This window comes from Oncorhynchus nerka, linkage group LG26, assembly GCF_034236695.1.
Source record: "Oncorhynchus nerka isolate Pitt River linkage group LG26, Oner_Uvic_2.0, whole genome shotgun sequence".
In the NCBI taxonomy this organism is placed as follows: Eukaryota; Metazoa; Chordata; class Actinopteri; order Salmoniformes; family Salmonidae; genus Oncorhynchus; species Oncorhynchus nerka.
The window spans coordinates 18,424,683-18,452,051 of NC_088421.1; the positions used below are offsets into that span (position 1 = coordinate 18,424,683).

The 27,369-nt window shown below is 42.8% G+C and overlaps 1 protein-coding gene across 2 annotated transcripts; it reads right to left on the reverse strand.

Moving 5' to 3' along the window:
- Positions 1-21: 21 nt before the first annotated feature.
- LOC115110444 (prostaglandin E2 receptor EP1 subtype-like) lies at positions 22-27,369 on the reverse strand. 2 transcript variants are annotated; one of them, XM_029636104.1, is made up of 3 exons: positions 27,105-27,369; positions 4,340-5,256; positions 22-1,223 (listed from the first exon to the last, which is right to left on the reverse strand). In XM_029636104.1, exons 2-3 carry the CDS (start codon positions 5,210-5,212, stop codon positions 951-953), a joined length of 1,146 nt encoding a protein of 381 aa, XP_029491964.1. In that variant the 5' UTR covers positions 5,213-5,256; positions 27,105-27,369; the 3' UTR covers positions 22-950. The 2 variants fall into 2 exon arrangements, with proteins under 2 accessions (XP_029491964.1, XP_029491963.1); XM_029636103.2 differs by lacking the exon at positions 27,105-27,369 and adding an exon at positions 17,493-17,813.

Consider the following 27,369-nt stretch of genomic DNA (forward strand, 5'->3'; position numbering starts at 1 on the left):
AAAAAAGGATAACCGGCAACCTTTATTAGACAACATTTATTAGACAACATTAAATTCTATAGCTTTTGCAACACTTAGCTTCATTTAGGTCCCCAGACAATTGGGGAAACAATATAAGCAATAAATACACACACACACACACAATTCACACGTCAATAGCATTACAAGTTTGACACATACTGTATGTCTTTCACATCTTCAAGCACAGGTAAAAGCACAGCCTTTACTTTGCTTTGGCATAGTGCCACTGACTTCATGATGTGTCAAAGTGCATTTTGACATTTCCACAAACAAACAAAGCATGAACTCCAAAAAACACTGACAGTAACACACACAAACACGTATATATAATTTGAGATGTTTGTTGTTGATATCTTATAGGCAGCTTCATTTCATGTACAGTTATGTACACAGAGAAAGACTCATGTTGCGTGACCTACCAGACACTTTTACAACAAACCCTTCTCCTTGGGCAGATTTATCTGTGCTATGTCTCCAGTGTCCAGGTGAGGCATACTGTCCTTACTTGGTCAGAATGTTTTGTTATGAATCCATTTATGACATTTCATTTGTTTGAGTATAGTCTGGCTTGGCTGTTTCCCATAAAATTATGAGACTTCTCCACACAACAGTCAAAGCAGGTCTTACTGGCCAATCAAATCAATCTGAAAGAGATCCAAGATCTGGAGGATGATGATTTCAATCCCAAACCCCATAGACTTTCACAGTCAGGCAGACCCACACAGTTCTCAATAAAGGAATATAGGTCTTATAGGCAATAGGTATTTCCTTTTGTGTGATACACCAACACTGCTGTTAGATCCTACTGCTGGATGTTCAGTCTTCTCCTCAATCCAGCATGTTGAGTTGGGTGGCAAATAATGCCCAAAGAACAACAAAGGACCATGATAAGATGCCAGTCTCTTTCTGTCTGTGTGTTTTCTTCTCCCTCAGATCCTGTTGACAGTGTTTATTTTCTCAGAGTTCTGGAAGGAGCTGATGTCCCAATGGCGGAAGGTGCTGTTCTTGAAGCTGGCCCGGCTCTTGGTGATGCGATAGATCTTCCTCAGCACGGCCCGGCGCAGCAAAATGTAGACCCAGGGGTCCAGGATCTGGTTCCAGGAGGCCAGCCGGACGCCCATCACCATCAACCTCCTGTATGTGTCCTGGTCACTGCCTATGGAACCGCTATAGGACCATGTGACTGACATCAGGCCAAAGATCTGCAAGTAACACAGATACCTAGGTTAGTTTTACAGTGGTTGTGCAGGATATAGATATGTTCAGCTGGTGTATATATATTTGCATCAATCTGCATACACTGCTAGTAATTTATAAACATTACCTGACACTGTAGATTGCCACATGTTAGCAGTCAAAATGCATCTTCACAACGTGTTCCTATGAATAGCTTTACTGATGTTAGAAATTACAGGCTCAAAATTGTAGCCTTATAAATCTTATTTACGATTTTTATAACAATTGGCCACAGCTTATTAAGAGATTTTAAGCACAAACAATGCCTCTGTAATGGTTCTTACATCTCCCCAACAGTAAAAATGTATGCTAAGCTGTTCCTATTTAGTTCACACATCAGTAATTATATTTGGGCCCAACTTTTGTGCAGTATCAACAGGTCAACTACTGACATTAATGGGCGTAATGTCTTCCAGGTGAGAAATCCATTAATAGACACTTTTAACGCACATAACATGCTTCTACACCTGCATTGCTTGCTGTTTGGGGTTTTAGGCTGGGTTTCTGTACAGCACTTTGCGATATCAGCTGATGTAAGAAGGGCTTTATAAATTTGATTTGACAATGTTCTAAATAAAGAACAATGCATACTTTTTGGGAGAAGGAACAAGAGGGGGAGGTGGGGGGTGCTCAAGGCTACTCTAAGTTTTAACAGACCCAGTAATGACAAGTAACAGGCTGCCATAATTTGAAGCATGGTTTATAGTCTGTCCTCTTACACTTCTCACAGTTTATGTGTCAAAATGAATGGTTACTTTTAAATTGGACCTGAATGTAGATTGCTTTGTATGTTTCTATTGTTGTTTGGTCAGGGTGTGATTTGGGTGGGCATTCTATGTTTGTATGTCTAGGTTTTTGTATTTCTATGTTTCGACCTGGTATGGTTCTCAATCAGGGACAGCTGTCTATCGTTGTCTCTGATTGGGAATCATAGGTAGTTGTATTTCTGTTTAGTGTTTGTGTCACCTTGCAGGACTGTTTCGGGTCTTCCTTTTGTTCTTTTTTGTATTCAGTGTTCAGTTCCTTAAAATAAAGATGAACACGTTTCCCGCTGCATTTTGTTTCTGACGATTCCTCTTCTTCCGATGAAAGCCGTTACAACATATTAACAGTTTATACAAAAATATCCTTGATTAAAAAATCATCAAACCATCACCATGATTTTGTATGAAATTATTTTAGTTGGCTAATATTCCTCTTTCCCAGAAGACTGGAAAAGGAGAGAAGCTGTAACATTTTCAATGTCACCCAATCTGAAATCTGTTATTCAAGCCCTTCATAATGGCATTACTTAAATAATTTATTCCATCTAGTCAATGCAAGGGCCCACCATGACTATTCACTTATACCCTTGGTGCAGTACACCATGTCTATCCATCTGTTTTAGGTGCAGTATTCTGAATCATAGTGTTTGTGACTGGGAACTGGAAAGTGTCTATTTCAGAAGGTGTACAAAAAGAGGATGAAATAGTACTGGATTGTTAGCAGAGATTTTCTATATTATTTCAGGCCTTTGAGTTTATGGGGCAGAATATCTTGGAGATTTACAGAGAGGATGAATTACTTTTGTTAGCTGAGCATTTTTACAATATTATTTTATGCTTTTACCACCCTGCATCTCACTACTGGTTTGTCTCTGAAGCTTAACAGGGTGGGTCAGTCCTGGTTGGCCCTGGATGGGCGACCAGATGCTGCTGGAAGTGATGTTGGAGGGCCAGTAAGAGGCACTCTTTCCTCTAGTCAAAAACAAAAAGATCCCAGGGCAGTGATTTCCCTGTGCAGGGTGCCGTCTTTTGGGTGAGAGAGTAAACAGGTGTCCAGACTCTCTGTGGTCACTAAAGATCTCAATGCACTTATCTTAAGAGTTGGGGTGTTCTCAGTGTCCTGGCTTCATCTCCATTCTGGCCCTCATACCATTATGGCCAAGTAATCATCCCCAGCTTCCAATTGGCTCATTCATCCCCCCTCTTCTCCCCTGTAACTTTTCCCACAGGCTCTATTCAATCTGTATTGTTGAAGCGCAATAGAAATGTAAATGTAACCCACATGAAAAATGACTACAGTTTACTATAGAATTCTATAGTAAGCTGTAGTATACTGTAAAATACTATACTACACATGGTAGTATCCCTCAATCATGTGTAGTACTTACTATAGAATGTTGTAGTATACTGTAGAATACTACAGTTAATATTACAGTATGATCCGAAAAGAACATTGTAGTAAATACTACAGTAATGTCCGCAAAAACACTACAGTCCACACAAACACAAACCTTTTTTATTATAGTAAAGACGACAGTATTTAATTTGCATATACCCTGCCCATTCCCCTCCCCATATCCCAATTTGTGCCACCCATAAGTGAGAAACCTACATGCCAAGTATAGAAGATATTATGTAATAGAAAATAGCAGAAGTGTTGAATTATTTGGTAAGATTTCAGGCTGGCTGATTGACTTACAGGTTATGGAATTCGTGCTCAATTAGTAGGTTTCATGAAGGAGAAAACCTCTACTTCTATGTCAAAAATAATAAAACAAAAACACCATAGTAAGTACTACATTAATATATTGCAAAGCACTACAGTGAATACTACAGGGAAGTCGGCAAAAGCACTACAGTGAATACTATAGTATTTAAACCAGGGCTCTCCAACCCTGCTCCTGGAGAGCGACACTCCCATAGGTTTTCACTCCAACCCCAGTTGTAACTAACCTGATTCAATTTATCAACCAGATACTTATTAGAATCAGGTGCGCTAGATTGGGATTTGAGCAAAAACCTACAAGAAGGCAGCTTTCCAGGAACAGCGTTGGAGAGCCCTGATTTATACCATAGTATACTAGTCTTTTTTCATGTGGGATTTCCCGATTGAGCAGATATACGAAGTGTTTACCGTGGATGCAGTAGCCGCTAACGTGGGAGCATTGCCTTTCAATTATGCTGTAGCGCTGAATTTCCATGATAAGGACTGAAAAGAGACCTTAATTCCCAAATGGAACACAATAAAGATAGTTTTGACCCCTACCCTGATTCATGCAGAATTGTGAACTTCAGTGAACTGAACTTTTCCAACTCACCAGCAGAGGGCTCCAGCAGATGCAAGAAGTGATCATTATGCCCACCAGCTGGGCCACCATCTCAATGTCATGGGACTTGGCTGAGCGACGGTAGCAGGTCTTACACTTCTTACGCAGTCTGGCAAGCACCAGCGTGACCCCACTGATGGTATTACACACCAGGGCCACAGTCAGAGAGGCCAGGCCCAGTCCAGAGAACAGCATGACAAAGGCCACGTCCGTCTCCTGAGTCTCTCCCAGGACACTGATGAAGCACCAGGTCCCGGGGTACTGGTAGGTGTAGGCCCCCAGCCTGAAGAAGGGCAGGAAGGCCACACACAGAGCCAGCAGCCAGATGAGAGCTAGTGCCATCTTGGTGCGAGCCGTGGTGACCAGTGAGGCATGGAGCAGGGGCTGTGTGACACCCAGGCAGCGCTCAGCAGCCATGGCACAGCCCAGGAACAATGGGCACAAGCCGAAGAACACCATGCTACCCCCTAGGAACTGGCAGGGGGCATCGGTGGCAGCGAGACCTAAGGGCCCAGTTGCAGCCCCAGCTGAGTACAGCCTCAACACCAGTGCACCGGGGATGACGTGGCCGGCAAAGTCTGTGGCTACCAGGGAACTGGCGAAGAGCAGGAAGGTGGCCTTGGAGCGGCGGCGCAGACGGGCATAGGCTTTCGCCAGGATGACCAGGGCCACAATGTTGGACAGGATGCCCAGGGTCATGGAGAGGCCAGCTGCAGTGGGGTTACTGGGGGGAGACATGGGCCTCTCTGTGGTGATGTTTGCCCTCCAGGCAATGGCCGGCACACCCTCCACCCCCCAGGTCTGGTTGGGGAGGAGATTGGGGGCAGCCAGGCCTGAGGAGTTGTAGTGCTGCATGGCCAACATCACTGGCCTCAGGTAGCCATCGGGGTCCTCAGAGTGAAAAGGCACTGAAAATAGGAAAGGTGTTATGATTAATATACTGACCAGTTGACCTGGAAGAACTCCTAACCTCACTAATATATAGTACTACCATAACCAAACTTAACCAATAGCCTATTATACATAGCACAAATACAAAGTTTACTGGGGAAACGAAAACTCATTCAGTATTCTGTTATTACCTAACAACAATAAATATTATCCTGCATTATGTAAAGATTTTTTTCTGTCATAAACCAGGTCTCCATCCAACCTTATTATGCGAGAAAAGTACAGTGCATTCGGAAAATATTCAGACCCCTTTTTGTTACGTTACAGCCTTATTCTAACATTGATTAAATAAAACATTTTCCACATCAATCTATTAACAATACCTCATAATGACAAAGAGATTTTTGCTAATTTATTAAAAACAAAAAACAGAAATACCTTATTTACCTAAGTATTCAGACCCTTTGCTATGAGACTCAAAATTGAGCTCAGGTGCACCCTATTTTCATTGATCATCCTTGAGATATTTCTATAACTTCATTGGACATGATTTGGAAACATACTGTCAGAGATAAAAACAAGCCATGAGGTCGAAGAAATTGTCCGTAGAGCTCTGAGACAGGATTGTGTCGAGGCACAACCAAAAAATATATGTCTGTATTATTGAAGGTCCCCAAGAATACAGTGGTGTCGTGTCTTTACTATCATTAAATTGAAGACTTAGTTTTTATCAAAGATTTTCTGTAATTAGTATTACGCGATCAAAATGATTAATCATGTAACTGTAATTAACTAGGAAGTCGGGGCACCAAGGAAAATATTCAGATTACAAAATTATAATTTCCCAATATAACCTTTAAGATATTTTCATATCTGATCAATAGTCTTCTGATTAATGAATTATTTACTTTACCTCACGTTAGTCTCATTCCAAACGTAGTAAATTGTTGGTTATCTGCATGAACCCAGTCTTCACTATGAGTCATCCATACATCAATTGTCTTAAATCATTTATTTATTACTAAGTAATTCACAGAAATGCATAAACAAACAGTAGATAGTTGTTGTTCAGAGTGACATTCATTCATTCGTTATAGGGGGCGGCAGGGTAGCCTAGTGGTTAGAGTGTTGGACTAGTAACCGGAAGGTCATTGAAAATAAGAATTTGTTCTTAACTGACTTGCCTAGTTAAATAAAGGTAAAACATTTAATTTAATTAAAAATTAAAAAATAGAAGGGATGTTTCAGCGGTTGTCGTTCTTCATGTTCAATGATACCGAATTCCTAGCTGCAGACTAGTAATTAATATCAAAGACTTGTTCTTATTCTGTCGGTATCGATAGTCTAAGAGTTTAACCACGTGGTATGGTTAAAAGATTCAGTAATGGTCTGCAACCTTTGCCCTCCTGTGATCGAGAGAAACATGGTCTACTTGAGGAATTCTCAAGATTGGTGTTTTATTCAGAATTTCAGAAAAGGGGCTGTCCCAGGATGCCTGACCCTAACTGGGCTCATGGGCGGTCCTCTGATTTAGTTCAACTCAAAAGGGAATTGGAGTTTCCTTCATTAAACATTCCAAAATCACATTACACAATTTTACAAACAGTATCATACTCACTCATTCATCTTATACAAAAATTTGATGTAAACCTCATATCTGAGGCTATTATATAAACAGCGTTACGGTAATGTTGCCGCACCATGAGCTTCCCCAAGTTGTAACAAACGGACCAGTTCGTAGCTGGATTCTTCACCGATCTTTTATACCTTCTTCGGGAACGTAAACGTTGTTCGGACCTCAAGTTCTGTGAGGTGGAAGAAATTCCTTTGTTCTCTATGAAACTTCACTCTATCTCTATACTGTGTGGCCATGTGGCAGGGTCTTCCCTAGGAATATACGACCTCACTGACCACAGCAGCCTGTTTGAAGGAGCAGAGAGCGGGTGATGGTGCTCGCTGTACCCAAAGAGGGCAACGTCATGACAGTGGCCTCCATCATTGTAAAATGAAAGAAGCTTGGAACCACCAAGACTATTCCTAGAGCTGGCGCCCAGCCAAACTGAGCATTAGAGGGAGAAGAGCTTGGTCAGGGAGGTGACCAAGAACTTGATGGTCACTCTGACAGAGCTCCAGAGTTCCTCTCTGGAGATGGGAGAACCTTCCAGAAGGACAACCATCACTGCAGCACTCCACCAATCTGTCCTTTATGGTAGAGTGGCCAGACTGAAGTCACTCCTGAGTAAAAGGCACATGACAGCCTGCTTGGAGACCATGATAAACAAGATTATCTGGTCTGGTGTAACCAAGATTGAATACCAAGCGTCTGGAGGAAACCTGGCACCAGCCCTACGGAGAAGCATGGTGGTGGCAGCATCATGATGTGGGGATTCTTTTCAGTGGCAGGGACTGGGAGACTAGTCAGGATCAAGGTAAAGATGAACGGAGGAAAGTACAGAGAGATCCTTGATGAAAACCTGCTTCAGAGCGCTTAGGACCTCAGACTGGGGTGAAGGTTCACCTTCCAGCAGGATAATGACCCTAAGCACACAGCTAAGACAATGCAGAAGTCGCTTCGGAATGGCCGATTTCAATCGGAAATCGGTATTTTGGGGTGCCGATTTGCCAAATTTTGTATTTATTTTTTATTCGATTTTTTAGACCTTTATTTAACTAGTCAAGTCAGTTAAGAACACATTCTTATTTTCAATGACGGCCTAGGAACGGTGGGTTAACTGCCTTGTTCAGGAGCAAAACGACAGATTTTCACCTTGTTAGCTTGGGGGAACCAATCTTGCAACCTTACAGTTAACTAGTCCAACGCAATAACGACCTGCCTCTCTCTCCCTCTCTCTCGTTGCTCTCCACAAGGAGACTGCCTGTTACGCGAATGCAGTAAGCCAAGGTAAGTTGCTAGCTAGCATTAAACTTATCTTATAAAAAACAATCAATCATAATCACTAGTTAACTACACATGGTTGATGATATTACTAGATATTATCTAGCGTGTCCTGCATTGCATATAATCTGACTGAGCATACAAGCATACAAGTATCTAAGTATCTGACTGAGCGGTGGAAGGCCGAAGCAGGTGCGTAAACATTCATTCAAACAGCACTTTCGTGTGTTTGCCTGCAGCTCTTCGTTGTGCGTCAAGCATTGCACTGTTTATGACTTCAAGCCTATCAACTCCCGAGATGAGACTGGTGTAACCGAAGTGATATGGCTAGCTAGTTATCGAGCGCTAATAGCGTTTCAAACGTCACTCGCTCTGAGCCTTCTAGTAGTTGTTCCCCTTGCTCTGCATGGGTAACGCTGCTTCGATGGTGGCTGTTGTCGTTGTGTTGCTGGTTCGAGCCCAGGGAGGAGCGAGGAGAGGGACAGAAGCTATACTGTTACACTGGCAATACTAAAGTGCCAATAAGAACATCCAATAGTCAAAGGTTAATGAAATGGTATAGAGGGAAATAGTCCTATAATTCCTAAAATAACTACAACCTAAAACTTCTTACCTGGGAATATTGAAGACTCATGTTAAAAGGAACCACCAGCTTTCATATGTTCTCATGTTCTGAGCAAGGAACTGAAAGGTTAGCTTTCTTGCATAGCACATATTGCACTTTTACTTTCTTCTCCAACACTTGGGTTTTCCATTATTTAAACCAAATTGAACATGTTTCATTATTGATTTTATTTATGTATTATATTAAGTTACAATAGGTGTTCATTCAGTATTGTTGTAATTGTCATTATTACAAATAAATGTTTTTTTTAAATCGGCCGATTAATCGGCATCGGCTTTTTTGGTCCTCCAATAATCGGTATCGACGTTGAAAAATCATTATCGGTCGACCTCTAGTCTTAACTTCTTCGGAATAGGAGGCAGCATTCGGAGGTGCCCAAAGTAAACTACCTGTTACTCAGGCCCAGAAGCTAGGATATGCATATATTGGTAGTATTGGATAGAAAACACTCTGTTGTTTCTAAAACTGTTACAATAATGTCTGTGAGTATTTTTGTAAAAAAAATTCACCTTTATTTAACCAGGTAAGCTAGTTGAGAACAAGTTCTCATTTGCAACTGCGACCTGGCCAAGATAAAGCATAGCAGTTCGACACATACAACAACACAGAGTTACATATGGAAAGAACAAAACACAGTCAAAAATACAGTCAAAAATAAGACAAAGTCTATATACAGTGAGTGCAAATAAGGTCAAATAAGGGAGTTAAGGCAATAAATAGGCCATGGTGGCGAAGTAATTACAATATGGCAATTAAACACTGGAATGGTAGATGTGCAAAAGATGGATGTGCAAGTAGAGATATACTGTGGTGCAAATAAATACAGTATGGGAATGAGGTAGATAGATGGGCTGTATACAGATGGGCTATGAACAGGTGCAGTGATCTGTGAGCTGCTCTGACAGATGGTTCATAAAGCTAGTGAGGGAGATGGGAATCTCCAGCTTCAGTGATTTTTGCAGTTCGTTCCAGTCAGTGGCAGCAGAGAACTGGAAGGAAAGGCGACCAAAGGAGGAATTGGCTTTGGGGGTGACCAATGAGATATACCAGCTGAATCGGGTGCTACGAGTGGGTGACCAGCGAGATGAGTATGAAGCGAAGGCCAGCCAACGAGAGCGTATAGGTCGCAGTGGTGGTTAGTATATGGGGCTTTGGTGACAAAACGGATGGCACTGTGATAGACTACAACCAGTTTGCTGAGTAGAGTGTTGGAGGCTATTTTATAGATGACATCGCCAAAGTCAAGGATCGGTAGGATGGTCAGTTTTACGAGGGTATGTTTGGCAGCATGATTGGAGATGCTTAGTGTGAGTCTGGAAGGAGAGTTTACAGTCTAGCCAGACACCTAGGTATTTGTAGTTATCCACGTATTCTAAGTCAGAGCCGTCCAGAGTAGTGATGCTGGATGGGCGGGCAGGTGCGGGCAATGATCGTTTGAATAGCATGCATTTAGTTTAATTTGCGTTTAAGAGCAGTTGTAGGCCACGGAAGGAGAGTTGAATGGCATTGAAGCTCGTCTGGAGGTTAGTTAACACAGTGTCCAAAGAAGGGCCAGAAGTATACAGAATGGTGTTGTCTGCGTAGAGGTGGATTAGAGAATCACCAGCAGCAAGAGCGACATCATTGATGTATACAGAGAAGAGAGTTGACCCGAAAAAATGTAACCCTGTGGCACCCCCATAGAGACTGCCAGAGGTCCGGACAACAGGCCCTCCGATTTGACACACTGAGCTCTATCAGAGAAGGAGTTGGTGAACCAGGCGAGGCAATCATTTGAGAAACCAAGGCTGTTGAGTCTGCCAATAAGAATGTGGTGATTGACAGAGTCGAAAGCCTTGGCCAGGTCGATAAATACAGCTGCACAGTAATGTCTCTTATCGATGGCGGTTATGATATCGTTAAGGACCTTGAGCGTGGCTGAGGTGCAACCATGACCAGCTCGGAAACCAGATTGCATAGCGGGGAAGGTACGATGTGATTGAAAATGGTCAGTAATCTGTTTGTTAACTTGGCTTTCGAAGACCTTAGAGATGCAGGGTAGGATAGATATAGGTCTGTGTCTAGAGTGTCTCCCCCTTTGAAGAGGGGGATGACCGCGGCAGCTTTCCAATCTTTGGGAATCTCAGACGATACAAAAGAGAGGTTGAACAGGCTAGTAACAGGGGTTGCAATCATTTCGGCAGATAATTTAAGAAAGAGAGGGTCCAGATTATCTATCCCGGCTGATTTGTAGGGGTCCAGATTTTGCAGCTCTTTCAGAACATCAGTTATCTGGATATGGGTGAAGGAGAAATGGTGGGGGCTTGGGCGGGTTGCTGTGGAGGGTGCAGGGCAGTTGACCTAGGTAGGGGTAGCCAGGTGGAAAGCATGGCCAGCCGTAGAGAAATGCTTATTGAAATTCTCAATTATAGTGGATTTGTCGGTTGTAACAGTGTTTCCTAGCCTCAGAGTAGTGGGTAGCTGGGATGAGGTGCTCTTATTCTCCATGGACTTTACAGTGTCCCAGAACTTTTTTGAGTTTGTACTGCAGGATGCAAATTTCTGTTTAAAAAAGCTAGCCTTAGCTTTCCTAACTGCCTGTGTATATTGGTTCCTAACTTCCCTGAAAAGTTGCATATCACGGGGGCTATTTGATGCTAATGCAGAGCGCCACAGGATGTTTTTGTGCTGGTCAAGGGCAGACAGGTCTGGAGTGAACCAAGGGCTATATCTATTCCTGATTCTACATTTTTTGAATGGGGCGTGCCTATTTAAGATGGTGAGGAAGGCGCTTTTAAAGAATAACCAGGCATCCTCTACTGTCGGGATGAGGTCAATGTCGTTCCAGGATACCCCGGCCAGGTCGATTAGAGAGGCCTGCTCGCAGAAGTGTTTTAGGGAGTGTTTTACAGTGATGAGGGGTGGTCGTTTGCTCACAGACCCATTACGGATGCAGTCAACGAGGCAGTGATCGCTGAGATCTTGGTTGAAAACAGCAGAGGTGTATTTGGAGGGTGAGTTAGTTAGGATGATATCTATGAGGGTGCCCATGTTTACGGATTTGGGGTTATATCTGGTAGGTTCATTGATAAATTGTGTGAGATTGAGGGCATCAAGCTTAGATTGTAGGATGGCCGGGGTGTTAAGCATGTCCCAGTTTAGGTCACCTAGCAGCATGAGCTCAAAAGATAGATGGGGGGCAATCAAATCACATATGGTGTCGAGGGCACAGCTGGGGGCAGAGGGTGGTCAATAGCAAGCAGCAACGGTGAGAGACTTGTTTCTGGAAAGGTACATTTTTAGAAGTAGAAGCTCAAATTGTTTCGGTACAGACCTGGATAGTAGTAAGACAGAACTCTGCAGGTTATCTTTGCAGTAAATTGCAACACCGCCCCCTTTGGCAGTTCTATCTTGTCGGAAAATGTTATAGTTAGGAATGGAAATTTCAAGGTTTTTGATGGTCTTCCTAAGCCAGGATTCAGACACGGCTAGGACATCCGGATTGGTGGAGTGTGCTAGGGCAGTGAATAAAACAAACTTAGGGAGGAGGCTTCTAATGTTAACATGCATGAAACCAAGGCTTTTACGGTTGCAGAAGTCAACAAATGAGAGAGCCTGGGGGATGGGAGTGGAGGTAGACACTGCAGGGCCTGGATTAACCTCTACATCACCGGAGGAACAGAGGAGGAGTAGGATACGGGTTTGGCTAAAGGCTAACAGAACTGGACACCTAGTACGTTCAGAACAGAGAGTAAAAGGAGCAGATTTCTGGGCACGGTAGAATATATTCAAGGCATAATGTACAGACAAAGGTATAGTAGGATGTGAATACAGTGGGGGTAAACCTGTGCATATAGTGATAATAAAGTAGATATTGTCTCTAGAAATAGCATTTAAACCAGGTGATGTCACTGCGTGTGTGGGGGGTGGAACTAAATTGTTAGCCGAGGCGTGTTGAGCAGTGCTAGAGGCTCTACAGTGAAATAAAACAATAGTTACAAACCAGAAAAGCAATCGACACGGCATGGTGACGTTAGGGAAAGGCATGCGTTGCCGGGTGATCATACAAGTCCAGTGCGTGGTTTCAAGCAGCTAGCGGCACGGGGCTAGCAGGCTAACAGAAAGGCCTTAGAGGGATAACGCGACGGAGGGAAGTCTGTTGTGCTCTCCTCGTGCAGTTACATCAGCGGACGGATCAGCAGGGCTCCGTGTGGTAAACCAGGCCAATTGGCAAAATATGTATAGTGGCTAAAGAAATATGTCCGAAGGGCCTCTTAAGTCAGCAGTCCAATGTGCTTAAAATAGCTAGCAGGCCGCAGATTAGAGGCTGTGTGTTCAGGGATTGTTAGCTGCTATAATTCCAGGTGGAAAAAAATATATATACGGTATAAAAAATATCATAATAAAAATGTTTAAAAATTTCATGAAAAAAAATAAAAAATAGTTTCAGATCTTGCGGTAGGAATCCGGAGATATCGAGAAGAATAAGTCCAACTAGCTCTGGTTTGAGTCACGCTGTACAGACTGGCGAGAGTTATCCGGGATAAAGGTAGCTGATGACCGCTAGCAAAGGATAGCTGACTGCTAGCTAGTGGCTTCGGAATGTATTCGATGGGCCTCGTAAGCCAACAGTCCGTTGTGCTCTAGACAGCTAGCATTCAGGGGACGTTAGCTGCGAAGGTCGGAAGGTGAAAGGGTTCAGAGCTTGCGATAGGAATCCGTGGATATGGAGAGAAAAAAAATAGGTCCGGTATGCTGTGGTTGAAACGCGTTGTACAAACTGGCGAGAGCTTTCCAAGCTAAGGTTAGCTGATGACCGATTAGCTGGCTAGTTAGCTGGCTAGTTTATGTTGGAGAGGTTCCAGTAAGTGGCAAAGAAAAATACGTTAGAGAAAAAGCAGGTCCACACCACATTGGGTGACGCGGGTTGCAGGAGAGTATCTTGAAATAAGGGTTTAGAAAAATATAAAAAGATATGCGAAGAAAAATATATAAAAATATACATGGGACACGACAAGACGAAGGACAAGTACTCCTGACTGCTACGCCATCTTGGAAGCAGTATAACAGAACAGATATGGCAGGTGGAAATCAGAGGAGAATCCATACAGATTTTTCATTTTGTTGAGATCACAGCCCATTCAAATCCTTGTTTATGGGAGATTCAAAGGAATACCTCCCAGATTGCAGTTCCTATGGCTTCCACTAGATGTCATAAGTCTTTAGAAAGGGTTTCAGGCTTGTTTTTTGAAAAATGAGCTAGAATTTGTAGTTTTTCTAGGTGGCTCTCATTTTGACTGTAGTGTTCTGGCGCGCGCACTTCGTTATTTATCTCCAGTATTGAACACACTATTCTAAGTCTTAAATTTGATCGTTTATTTACATATTAGGGTACCTGAGGATTGATTAGAAACGTTGTTTGACTTGTTTGGACAAAGTTTATTGGTAACTTTTGGGATTCCTTTGTATGCATTTTGAACGAGGGGAACAGGTGGATTACTGAATTAAGCCCGCCAACTAAAATAACTTTTTGGGGATATAAAGAAGGACTTTATCGAACAAAACAACAATTTGTTTTGTAGCTGGGACCCTAGGGATTGCAAACAGAGGAAGATCTTCGAAGGTAAATTATTTATTTTATCGCAATTTCTGACTTTCGTGACCCCTCTGCTGGTTTGGAAAATGTTTTTAATGCTTTTGTACACGGAGCACTGTCCTCAGATAATCGCATGGTATGCTTTCGCCGTAAAGCCTTTTTGAAATCTGACAAAGAGGCTGGATTAACAAGAAGTTAAGCTTTTAAATGATGTATGATACTTGTATTTTCATGAATGTTTAATATTATGGTTTTTGCATTTCGAATTTCGCGCTCTGCAATTTCAAGGGATGTTGTCGAGGTGGGGCGCTACCGGCATGTCTAGCCCAAAGAGGTTTTAATACTTATGTAAATGTGATATTTCCCCTTTCACATTTTTTTCTTCTTTTTTTATAAATTTGCAACCATTTCTAAAACTTGTTTTTGCTTTGTCTCTATGTGGTATTGTGTCACGCCCTGACCTTAGTTATCTTTGTTTTCTTTATTATTTTGGTTAGGTCAGGGTGTGACGAGGGTGGTATGTGTGTTTTTGTTCTGTCTAGGGTTTTTTGTATATCTATGGGGTTTTGGTATGTCTAGGTAAATGTAGGTCTATGGTGGCCTGAATTGGTTCCCAATCAGAGGCAGCTGTTTATCGTTGTCTCTGATTGGGGATCCTATTTAGGTTGCCATTTGCCATGTTGGTTATGTGGGTTATTGTCTATGTGTCGTTGCATGTCAGCACTCGGTTTATCATAGCGGCACGTTCGTTTTGTTTGTGTTCTTCGTTAATTAAAGAGGAATGTGTTTATATCACGCTGCGCCTTGGTCTTATCGCTATGACGAACGTATTGTGTGTAGATTGATGAGGGGGGAAAACGATTTAATCCATTTTAGAATAAGGCTGTAATGAAACAAAATGTGAAAAAACTCAAGGGGTCTGTCTGAATACTTTCCGAATGCACTGTATATGTTGGATAAAAAAATGTCATGACAGGCCGGATGGATTAAAATGTGTCATAAAATGTCCAAATGTGGACAAAACAAGCTAGATAAATTGATAACTTTTTGAGTTGGTGAAGTTAATTATGCAAGAAATGGCTGTGGAAACGCTTTTATGCGCAAATATTGATAAATTATCATCATATCGAAACTTGGGAGTCATGCGATGATATGGTGGGATGTCTTTCCACTAGGAATCGGGTCGGGAAAGCATGCAGTTTATTAGGCTACAGATGATGAACTTCACATGGTGGTGGAAGGTGATGAGCTTGATGTTCCTTTCCAATAAATATCGATAGTCTTATTCTGCTGACATGATGATCGTGCTTGGCTATCATTTGACAAATAAAAATAATCTCGCTCTTCTCCATAAATAATTGCATCATGTAGGTAGTCTACCCGGACTGTAGGCCTATCCGGGAGCTGTTCGCTAGAGCGCACATACCAAGACAAGAGTGGGCACATTCGCTATATAATATATACATTTTTTTTGGGGGGGGGGACAAAACCATCAGATTTGAAAATGCGATGGAAACCCATTTATCTTGTATTTTTTATTTTGGTAAATGGGTGTTTAACCGCAAAAGTTGTTTTAATTTGCACTACGTCATCCCGCACAGCTTTTTTTTCTGGAAACATCTCTGGTGGGAAAATGTACATGGGCTATTGTTTTTATTCTGATTTTAGAATATTCTGTTGCCAATTGTCGTGAACTGAATGGAAACCTAGCTAGTGTCCTTTAAAAAGCCTATTGTAGACAAATGCCACACACTTCCCCCTCATTGTACTCCGCAACCTGAGAATGCGGGACAAGTCAAGACAGTTCTTGTGAAAGGTGCTCCTTCAAGTCTTGACCGTGTCTGACAGTGACATAGTACACGTTCTGTGAAAGGTGCTCTATCATGATAGCAGACCCATAGACGTAGTCTACACGATGCCAATCAAATCACCCTTTTCCTTCTTCTTCAAAACCTTCAATGCAGAATAACAGAACAGAGTCACAAAACTTCTTCCAAAATTAGGTATACATAAAATCCTATACTGTGCCTAGTTTGTATAATATGTTTTCTCATGAGTTACTCGATCTAGCAATGATTTCGGATTGATTTGTAGCAGAGATTCCTTACCATTGTTAATGAGAAACACACACACAAAGAGTATGTCCCTGCCTTGCCAAACATGACATAGGCTACTCTAGTTTTGTAGGGTGCATTTGCAGTCCTTGTTCCTTTGGCTTTTCTAATCTAAAACAAAAATGTCTAACAAAGGGTGCGTTTGTAAATTCACTCTATCTACTCCGATTTTAGAGCCTTCTCGTCTGTGTGCCAGAGCACAGAATAACTGATTAATTTACAAACTTGCAACACCCGTTGAATATGACCGGTGTCAGTAAACGTCGGAGGAAAAAAATACGTTATTAAATGTTGCAAGCAGCACAGTTACAGTCACTAACGCTCTAGATAACATGAAAACAGGTTAATCAACTCCGCTAGGGCGAGTAAAATGGTCAGAGTGAGGTGTTCTCTCATTTTGTCTGGAAGTAGCAAGTAAGCTAGCCAACTTTATCCAGTTAGCTTTGGTGCTTGACTGCTGTCGTGAGGTCAGAACGCTCGGATCAACCCTACTCCTCGGCCAGAGCGTCCAGTGTGCACTCTGAACACTCCGAGAGCGAAGCCTCTGAATTTATGAACTGACAATCTGACAACGCTCTGAATTTACAATCGACACATAGCCACTGACACACTGGAGGCAATTTACGAACGCACCCAAAGACATTGATGAATGAGAGAGTTGAAAACAATTTCAGGTTTAAAATCGAAATGAAATCATACTAATTCAGCCCAATACATGTGCACTCATTATTGGTAAAACAAAAAACATGTATGGTTATTCTAAAAAGGCCTTATTAAGATGAGCAGTGTATGTAACGACTAATTACATGGAGTGTAACGTTTGACCAGGCAAGCAATTATTTCCCCCTACTTTCACCCATTTTGTAAAAAAAAAAAATACTAATAGTTGTTCATTGTACATTTCCTGAATGATTTACAATGTCCAAATTAAAAGGGATCTGTGTGCATTGTCAAAACGGTTATTATTTATGTGCATAGCTAGTTCAGCATCATAGGCTACAAGAAGATAATTAATGGTGTGAAATAAGTAATAATGATATTACCTGACCAAACAGTGAATCCATAGAAACAAATGAAGATTTATTCCTTTGGTTTTCAGATGTTAAATCATTTCACTGTGAACCATGACATTCAAAAGTTCCTTAAACTCAGAGATTCATCCACGAGAATGTTACTTATTATCAACAATGATAACCTGAGCTGATAGTGAAGTCATGTATCCCGAGGAGTGCCTCATTCTCTCCTAAAGAAAACAAAACGAGCAACCGCACGAGAAGTCCGTCACCAAGATCAAGACCCAGTCTCCAAAAGGTTGCACAGCCAACCATTTACTATTCAACGTGTGTTTCGTTGCTCAGCCCTCTTTATAGACTTGTACGGCGTCGACGCAGCCCCGGGGCGTCTTGAGTCCGCGAGAGGAATGCATGTATCCATATTACAGCATTTCAGTGAAAGGGAACTGGGAGTGCTACCCAATAACTTATTGGAAACGAAACATATATTCTATTAATGCAGCCATTTTATTTAACAACCAACTTTACACGTTGACATGTAACTATAACATCCTAAGATCAAGTAATGTCAAAGTACAGTATCTTACAGTGTTCAAACAAAACAGCTGGCAGGAGTTTGACAAATGTTTTGTTGTAACAGCGTTATTAAAGGGCAATTCCGCTACTTTTCAAACTAATATTCATAATCTCCAGCACCAAACCAGTGTCTACATATGTGAAAACAGTGGGTTTCTATGATCTATGGTTAAAAAGATAGGAAGAAAAGTCTTTAAAAATGTTTTCTCTTTGACATCACAGGGTAGCATTAAAAGTAAAAAACGGTGAATTTCAAAACCTGCAACTAGTTTATATTTTCTTGCTCCCCATGAAACAGATGTGAAATTGGCTAGCTAGTTAGCGGGGTGCGCGCTAATAGCGTTTCAATTGGTGACGTGTCTCGCTCTGAGACCTTGAAGTAGTTGTTCCCCTTGCTCTGCAAGGGCCACAGCATTTGTGGAGCGATTGGTAACGATGCTTCAAGGGTGGCTGTTGTCAATGTGTGCAGACGGTCCCTGGTTCGAGCCCAGGTAGGGGCGAGGAGAGGGATGGAAGCAATACTGTTACACCCGCATCACTGCAGATCTCATAGTGTTTGAAAATCCCAGTTTTAAAATGTTCAAAGTTTTGATGATATCATTGGGCAGAATTATTCACATACACATACATACAAAAGTATGTGGGCACCCCTTCAAATGAGTGGATTCAGCTATTTCAACCACACCCGTTGCTGACAGCTGTATAAAATTGCACACAAGCCTAAGATCACCATCACAATGCCAAGTGTCGGCTGAAGTGGTGTAAAACTCGCCGCCATTGGACTCTGGAGCAGTGGAAACGCGTTCTCTGGAGTGATGAATCACGCTTCACCATCTAGCAGACCGACGGATGAATCTCGGTTTGGCGGATGCCAGGAAAAAGGTACTTGTCTGAATGCATAGTGCCAACTGTAAAGTTTGGTGGAAGAGGAATAATGGTCCCGGGCTGTTTTTCATGGTTCGGGCTAGAACCCCTTACGTCCAGTGAAGGGAAATCTTAACGCTGCACCATACAATGGCATTCTAGACTATTCTGTGCTTCCAACTTTGTTGCAACAGTTTGGGGAAGGCCCTTTCCTGTTTCAGCATGACAATGACCCTGTGCACAAAATTGTTTGTCGAGATCGGTGTGGAAGAACTTGACTGGCCTGCACAGAGCCCTGACCTCACGGCTTTCACAGCAGTGATAAATTCATGAACTTCTTTGAGGAAAAGATCATGATCATTAGAAAGCAAATTACGGACCCCTCTTTAAATCTGCATATTCCTCCAAAGCTCAGTTGTCCTGAGTCTACACAACTCTGCCAGGACCTAGGATCAAGGGAGACAGTCAAGTTTTTTAGTACTATAAAAAATATAAAAAACTATCGGCCTATATCGAATCTCCCATTCCTCTCAAACATTTTAGAAAAAGCTGTTGCGCAGCAACTCACTGCCTTCCTGAAGACTAACAATGTATACGAAACGATTCAGTCTGGTTTTAGACCCTATCATAGCACTGAGACTGCACTTGTGAAGGTGGTAAATTACCTTTTAATGGCGTCAGACCGAGGCTCTGCATCTGTCCTCGTGCTCATAGACCTTAGTGCTGCTTTTGATACCATCGATCACCACATTCTTTTGGAGAGATTGGAAACCCAAATTGGTCTACATGGACAAGTTCTGGCCTGGTTTAGATCTTATCTGTCTGAAAGATATCAGTTTGTCTTTGTGAATGGTTTGTCCTCTGACAAATCAACTGTAAATTTCGGTGTTCCTCAAGGTTTCGTTTTAGGACCACTATTGTTTTTAACTATATATTTTACCTCTTGGTGATGTCAATCGGAAACATAATGTTAACTTTCACTGCTATGCGGATGACACACAGCTGTACATTTCGATGAAACATGGTGAAGCCCCAAAATTGCCCTCGCTGGAGGCCTACGTTTCAGACATAAGGAAGTGGAGGGCTGCAAACTTTCTACTTTTAAACTCGGACAAAACAGAGATGCTTGTTCTAGGTCCCAAGAAACAAAGAGCTATTCTGTTGAATCTTACACTTAATCTTGATGCTTGTACAGTCGTCTCAAATAAAACTGTGAAGGACCTCAGCGTTACTCTGGACCCTGATCTCTCTTTTGACGAACATATCAAGACGGTTTCAAGGATAGCTTTTTTACATCTACGTAACATTGCAAAAAACAGAAAGTTTCTGTCCAAAATTGAGTGTAGCCTGGCCCAGGTGTGTGAAGGTGAATGGAAAAGCACTGGAGCAATAAATTCCCTTGCTGTCTCTGCCTGGCCGGTTCCCCTCTCTCCACTGGGATTCTGTGTCTCTGGCTTACTGGTGCTCTTCCATGCCGTCTCTAGGAGGGGTGCGTCACTTGAGTGGGTTGAGTCACTGACGTGATCTTCCTGTCCGGGTTGGCGCCCCCTCGGGTTGTGCCGTGGATTAGATCTTTGTGGGCTATACTCGGCCTTGTCTCAGGATGGTGGTTGAAGTTGATGGTTGAAGATATCCCTCTAGTGGTGTGGAGGTTGTGCTTTTGCAAAGTGGGTGGGGTTATATCCTGTTTGTTTGGCCCTGTTTGGGGGTATCGTCGGATGGGGCCACAGTGTCTCCCCCCCGTAGTTTATGTGTCGGGGGGCTAGGGTCAGTCTGTTATATCTGGAGTATTTCTCCCGTCTTATCCGGTGTCCTGTGTGAATTTAAGTATGCTCTCTCTAAATCTCTCTCTCTTTCTTTCTTTCTTTCTCTTTCTTTCTTTCTTTCTTTCTTTCTTTCTTTCTTTCTTTCTTTCTTTCTTTCTTTCTTTCTTTCTTTCTTTCTTTCTTTCTTTCTTTCTTTCTTTCTTTCTCTCGGAGGACCTGAGCCCTAGGACCATGCCTCAGGACTACCTGGCCTGATGACTACTTGCTGTCCCCAGTCCACCTGGCCGTGCTGCTGTTCCAACTGTTCTGCCTGCAGCTTTGGAACCTTGACCTGTTTACTGGATGTGCTACCTGTCCCAGACCTGCTACCTATCCCAGACCTGCTGTTTTCAACTCTCTAGAGACAGCAGGAGCGGTAGAGATACTCTGAATGATCGGCTATGAAAAGCCAACTGGCATCGACAACCACTGTGATTATTATTATTTGACCCTGCTGGTCATCTATGAACATTTGAACATCTTGGCCATGTTCTGTTATAATCTCCCCCCGGCACAGCCAGAAGAGGACTGGCCACCCCTCATAGCCTGGTTCCTCTCTAGGTTTCTTCCTAGGTTCTGGCCTTTCTAGGGAGTTTTTCCCAAGCCACCGTGCTTCTACACCTGCATTGCTTGCTGTTTGGGGTTTTAGGCTGGGTTCCTGTACAGCACTTTGTGACATCAGCTGATGTAAGAAGGGCTATAAATACATTTGATTGATTGACCTCAACCCCATCGAAGACCTTTGGGATGAATTGGAATGCCCGCTGCGAGCCAGACCTAATCGCCCAACATCAGTGCCCGACCTCACTAATGCTCTTGTGGCTGTATGTAAGCAAGTCCCCGCAGCAATGTTCCAACATCTAGTGGGAAACCTGTTCGACGAGCAGGTGACCACATACTTTTGGTCATGTAGTGTGTGTTGACACTGGTATTGTGCTGGCGACAATGAAAATAAGGTTGAAAAGTTGTGGAGATGCCCGCGCACTAGCGACTCCTGTGGCGGGCCGGGTGCAGTCAACGCTGACCAGGTCGCTAGGTGCACGGTGTTTCCTCCGACACATTGGTGCGGCTGTGTTAAGAAGCAGTGTGGCTTGGTTGGGTTGTGTTTTGGAGGACACATGACTCTCGACCTTCGTCTCTTCCGAGTCCGTACGGGAGTCGTAGCGATGAGACAAGACAGTAACTACTAACAATTGGATACTACGAAATTGGGGAGAAAAAAGGGGGGTAAAAATAATTTTAAAAATGTAATAATATATATATATATATATATATATATATATATTCAAAGTGTTTTGTCCAAGCACTTTTAGTGCTGGAAATCGAAACATAGCCTGGATAACTTTTAATGTTCCTGCAAAACATTTTTTGAGGCTATGGTAAAAAAGAGATATGCAAGGTACTTTTTTATTTTAAATAAAATGAAAATAATAACATTTTACAGATGTCTGTCACAGATGTCGGCCAGTTATTATGTTGAGCAACTTTATAGTAACATAAGGTGTCACATAATGTTCAATGGAAGACCCCATAACTACAAAAAAAGATTGACCTCCATCTAGCTTTTCGAAACTAGTGCTAATGAAATTCTGTTGAGACGATCTTCTCACATGTTTCTGTAGGCTATTGGATTTGAGCTGATTAGAGGTTGAAGAGGAACATCAAACCAAACTAGATCTGACCCTGTCTCCGCAAACATCCATACGTTGAGTGCCTATAACTACAGCTGTGCTCTGCATGTAACCCAAATCAAAATCAAATCAAATGTATTTGTCACATACACATGGTTAGCAGATGTTAATGCGAGTGTAGTGAAATGCTTGTGCTTCTAGTTCCGACAATGCAGTAATAACCAACGAGTAATCTAACCTAACAATTCCAAAACTACTACCTTATACACACAAGTGTAAAGGGATAAAGTATATGTACATAAAGATATGAATGAGTGATGGTACAGAACGGCATAGGCAAGATGCAGTAGATGGTATCGAGTACAGTATATACATATGAGATGAGTAATGTAGGGTATGTAAACAAAGTGACGTTAAAGTTGCTAGTGATACATGTATTACATAAAGATGCAGTAGATGATATAGAGTACAGTATATACATATACATATGAGATGAGTAATGTAGGGTATGTAAACATTATATTTGGTGACGAGTATGGCCCTCGCTTCATACTCGTCGCCAAACCCATTGGCTCAATGTCATCTACAAGACCCTGCTAGGTAAAGTCCCCCCTTATCTCAGCTCGCTGGTCACCATAGCATCTCCCACCTGTAGCACACGCTCCAGCAGGTATATCTCTCTAGTCACCCCCAAAACCAATTCTTTCTTTGGCCGCCTCTCCTTCCAGTTCTCTGCTGCCAATGACTGGAACGAACTACAAAAATCTCTGAAACTGGAAACACTTATCTCCCTCACTAGCTTTAAGCACCAACTGTCAGAGCAGCTCACAGATTACTGCACCTGTACATAGCCCACCTATAATTTAGCCCAAAAACTACCTCTTTCCCAACTGTATTTTATTTATTTATTTATTTTGCTCCTTTGCACCCCATTATTTTTATTTCTACTTTGCACATTCTTCCATTGCAAAACTACCATTCCAGTGTTTTACTTGCTATATTTTATTTACTTTGCCACCATGGCCTTTTTTGCCTTTACCTCCCTTCTCACCTCATTTGCTCACATCGTATATAGACTTGTTTATACTGTATTATTGACTGTATGTTTGTTTTACTCCATGTGTAACTCTGTGTCGTTGTATCTGTCGAACTGCTTTGCTTTATCTTGGCCAGGTCGCAATTGTAAATGAGAACTTGTTCTCAACTTGCCTACCTGGTTAAATAAAGGTGAAATAAATATTAAGTAGCATTGTTTAAAGCGGCTAGTGATATTTTCCATCAATTTCCATCAATTTCCATTACTAAAGTGGCTGTAGTTGAGTCAGTGTGTTGGCAGCAGCCACTCAATGTTAGTGGTGGCTGTTTAACAGTCTGATGGCCTTGAGATAGAAGCTGTTTTTCAGTCTCTCGGTCCCTGCTTTGATGCACCTGTACTGACCTCGCCTTCTGGATGATAGCGGGGTGAACAGGCAGTGGCTCGGGTGGTTGTTGTCCTTGATGATCTTTTTGGCCTTCCTGTGACATCGGGTGGTGTAGGTGTTCTGGAGGGCAGGTAGTTTGCCCCCGGTGATGTGTTGTGCAGACCTCACTACCCTCTGGAGAGCCTTACGGACAGCCCGACAGGATGCTCTCGATTGTGCATCTGTAGAAGTTTGTGAGTGCTTTTGGTGACAAGCCGAATTTCTTAAGCCTCCTGAGGTTGAGGAGGCGCTGCTGCGCATTCTTCACAATGATGTCTGTGTGGGTGGACCAATTCAGTTTGTCCGTGATGTGTACGCCGAGGAACTTAAAACTTACTACCCTCTCCACTACTGTCCCGTCGATGTGGATAGGGGGGTGCTCCCTCTGCTGTTTCCTGAAGTCCACAATCATCTCCTTTGTTTTGTTGATGTTGAGTGTGAGGTTATTTTCCTGACACCACACTCCGAGGGCCCTCACCTCCTCCCTGTAGGCCGTCTCGTCGTTGTTGGTAATCAAGCCTACCACTGTAGTGTCGTCTGCAAAGTTGATGATTGAGTTGGAGGCGTGCATGGCCACACAGTCGTGGGTGAACAGGGAGTACAGGGAGTACAGGAGAGGGCTCAGAATGCACCCTTGTGGGGCCCCAGTGTTGAGGATCAGCGGGGTGGAGATGTTGTTACCTACCCTCACCACCTGGGGGCGGCCCTAAAGGAAGTCCAGTACCCAGTTGCACAGGGCAGGGTCGAGACCCAGGGCCTCGAGCTTGATGACGAGTTTGGAGGGTACTATGGTGTTAAATGCTGAGCTGTAGTCGATGAACAGCATTCTCACATAGGTATTCCTCTTGTCCAGATGGGTTAGGGCAGTGTGCAGTGTGGTTGCGATTGCGTCGTCTGTGGACCTATTTGGGCGGTAAGCAAATTGGAGTGGGTCTAGGGTGTCAGGTAGGGTGGAGGTGATATGGTCCTTGACTAGTCTCTCAAAGCACTTCATGATGACGGAAGTGAGTGCTACGGGGCGGTAGTCGTTTAGCTCAGTTACCTTAGCTTTCTTGGGAACAGGGACAATGGTGGCCCTCTTGAAGCATGTGGGAACAGCAGACTGGGATAAGGATTGATTGAATATGTCCGTAAACATACCAGTCAGCTGGTCTGCGCATGCTCTGAGGACGCGGCTGGGGATGCCTTCTGGTCCTGCAGCCTTGCGAGGGTTAATACGTTTAAATGTTTTACTCACATCGGCTGCAGTGAAGGAGAGTCCGCAGGTTTTGGTTGCGGGCCGTGTCAGTGGCACTGTATTGTCCTCAAAGCCTTTGTGAGATTGCCAGAGAGTCAATTCAGCCTTTGGCCTTGTAAACATTGAGCTTATACACATTTTCTGGGAAAGAGATTAAGCCTTGTCTTGGATTAAAAAGCATCTGCAATAAATATTCTACATTTCAATGTATCACGCTTCCTTTTTAACATGTTACTGTGTATAAGCAAGTAAGTACAATATATTTTTTAGAATGTGCCACGGGCTGACAGGGAACCTATAAGACCCTCAGACGTAGTCCTACACACAGTACTATGTGTGCTCTTTTTGAGTAGCAGGGGAATGCCTTAGATACCCCATGTCCCCTTCATCAACAATTAAGCATTCCCTTTCTACCAAATCAGAATTCTGCAGAAAAACGAGGGTTGGTTTTAATATGCTATCCTATGTCAAAACAGCAGAGGCCTATGGTATATAAGATATCTTAATCTACAGTATATTCTTTCAGCTACTACGAAATCAGACAGAGAAAACATTGTCCTTGACTGACAGCCTAATGAAGCAAGCAATGGAATCCATCAGGTTGTGTGAGTCCGACAGCCAGCCAGCATCCTACACAGACCAACATCAGAGACAGGTGAGGCTATTTGCTTGGCTTAATCAGGCCCAGAAACTGACACGTCAAATCAGTATGGAACCTGGAGGGCAGCTAAGATCAACACCTTATAGGCAGGGTATTAACTCTGTGGTCATGGAGGAAAGAGTAGTGAAAAGAGAGGGAGCAGAAATGTTATATCCAAAAATGTTGTATTTCCACAGCTGAGACTCCAAAGACAGGTGGGAAAAGGCTAATAGCTATTACCTTACTTTTCTTTAGGTGGTAGCCCAGATAAAGATCCTATGACAGGGCCTTGACTGCAACTGAGCAAATGCTCTGATACTGTATTATGTCCCAATGAATTTGTCTTTGCATCAGCGAGGCTTTGATGAACTCGCTGGCACACATGCGAAGAAAGCATCTTGGGCACTGGTAGTGCTACACTTTGATTGGTAGGAGAGGATTAGTTTGGTGCAGGCCAGGATCTGATAGCAAAGGCAGAAATAACATCACATTTTTACCAGGACCATCACCACTGAGAGGTTGCCCTCAGAACGGCACTGGGTGCTTTTGGTTGTTGACATTGGACCCTAAGGCGAGAACCCTCTGAAACATTGCGGGCTTCAATGTTTGTGGTCTTCAGTCACAAGCCCCCCACTTTTACCTACTAACTTTACTCCAGCAGTTTAGGATTAACTTAAGCTGGAGTCTGTATTACTTGGCCTCAGACAACATTTTCCACTGCCTTGTCTTGTAGTGGACGCCATTGTTCCATCTCTCACCATGATTAGTGATTGAAAAGATTGCCATTTGGCCCCAATAACCCCAGGGTTCTCCAACAGCACGTCTAAGCCTTGTAACCTAACTCCACTCACCCTGTCCCATTCACCAACCATTAATACGTGCAGTGCAACTCTCTTGTTTCTTTCAGGACCTCAACCTGCTAACATATAAGACGTATAAGAGAGGATGGTCAAAGTGATTCAGATTGTTCTTCAATGCTTTTGAAGTGGTTTCGAAATAAATTGGACAAAAAAACGTTCCCTTTGATTTTGGTCTTGCAGGCACAGATCCTAGATTGCTGTTTCACCATTGAGCAGTGCGGTCATTTTTTGGCTTGAGGCTCAAATCCCTAATAGAGGTGGACTTGAGTGTTGCTACTGTGATGTGTATGATGTACAGGACCATAATGCTATCACAACATCAACTCTCTTGACACAGTTATTTTCACATGCCGTGCCAAAATCAGAGACAACTTGTAAACTTGTAATGTAAGCTGTGTAACTCTCCACATTTGTAAGAGAAACACATTATAAACATGGCTGTGTTTTTAACATAATTACTTATTTTGTCCTCTAAAGCGCTGCCTTGTCCTCATTTCAATACCTCAGACTGAGAGGCAGAAGGCCAATTCAGGGCCACATGTTTTAGATTTTGGAGCTGAATGACTCACCTGGTTGTTGGCGACAACGCAGTATGGCATCTCATCTCGTCTGCAGCAATCGTTAAACAGCAACCGAGCGGTGGAACACGTCCTATTGCTTAGTGAAACACCCAAGTGTCCAACAGTACCTCTGGCCCTGGGGATCCAACTGGTAGCGGAGCAGCATTGGAACTAAGCCACATGTTCTTGAAAGTATTTTTATTGATGTGTTTCAATGTGCATGGGATTGAATATCAAATTTATCTCACACCCTTTACGTCTGTGTGTTCATATT

What these genes read in the sequence shown, in the direction of transcription:
- LOC115110444 (XM_029636104.1), bottom strand. Translation starts at nt 5,212, where the DNA reads ATGTTGGCCATGCAGCACTACAACTCCTCAGGCCTGGCTGCCCCCAAT. An exon ending in TCTGCTGGAGCCCTCTGCTG is followed by an intron (nt 1,224 to 4,339) that starts GTGAGTTGGAAA and finishes TGTTACTTGCAG; the next exon opens with ATCTTTGGCCTGATGTCAGT.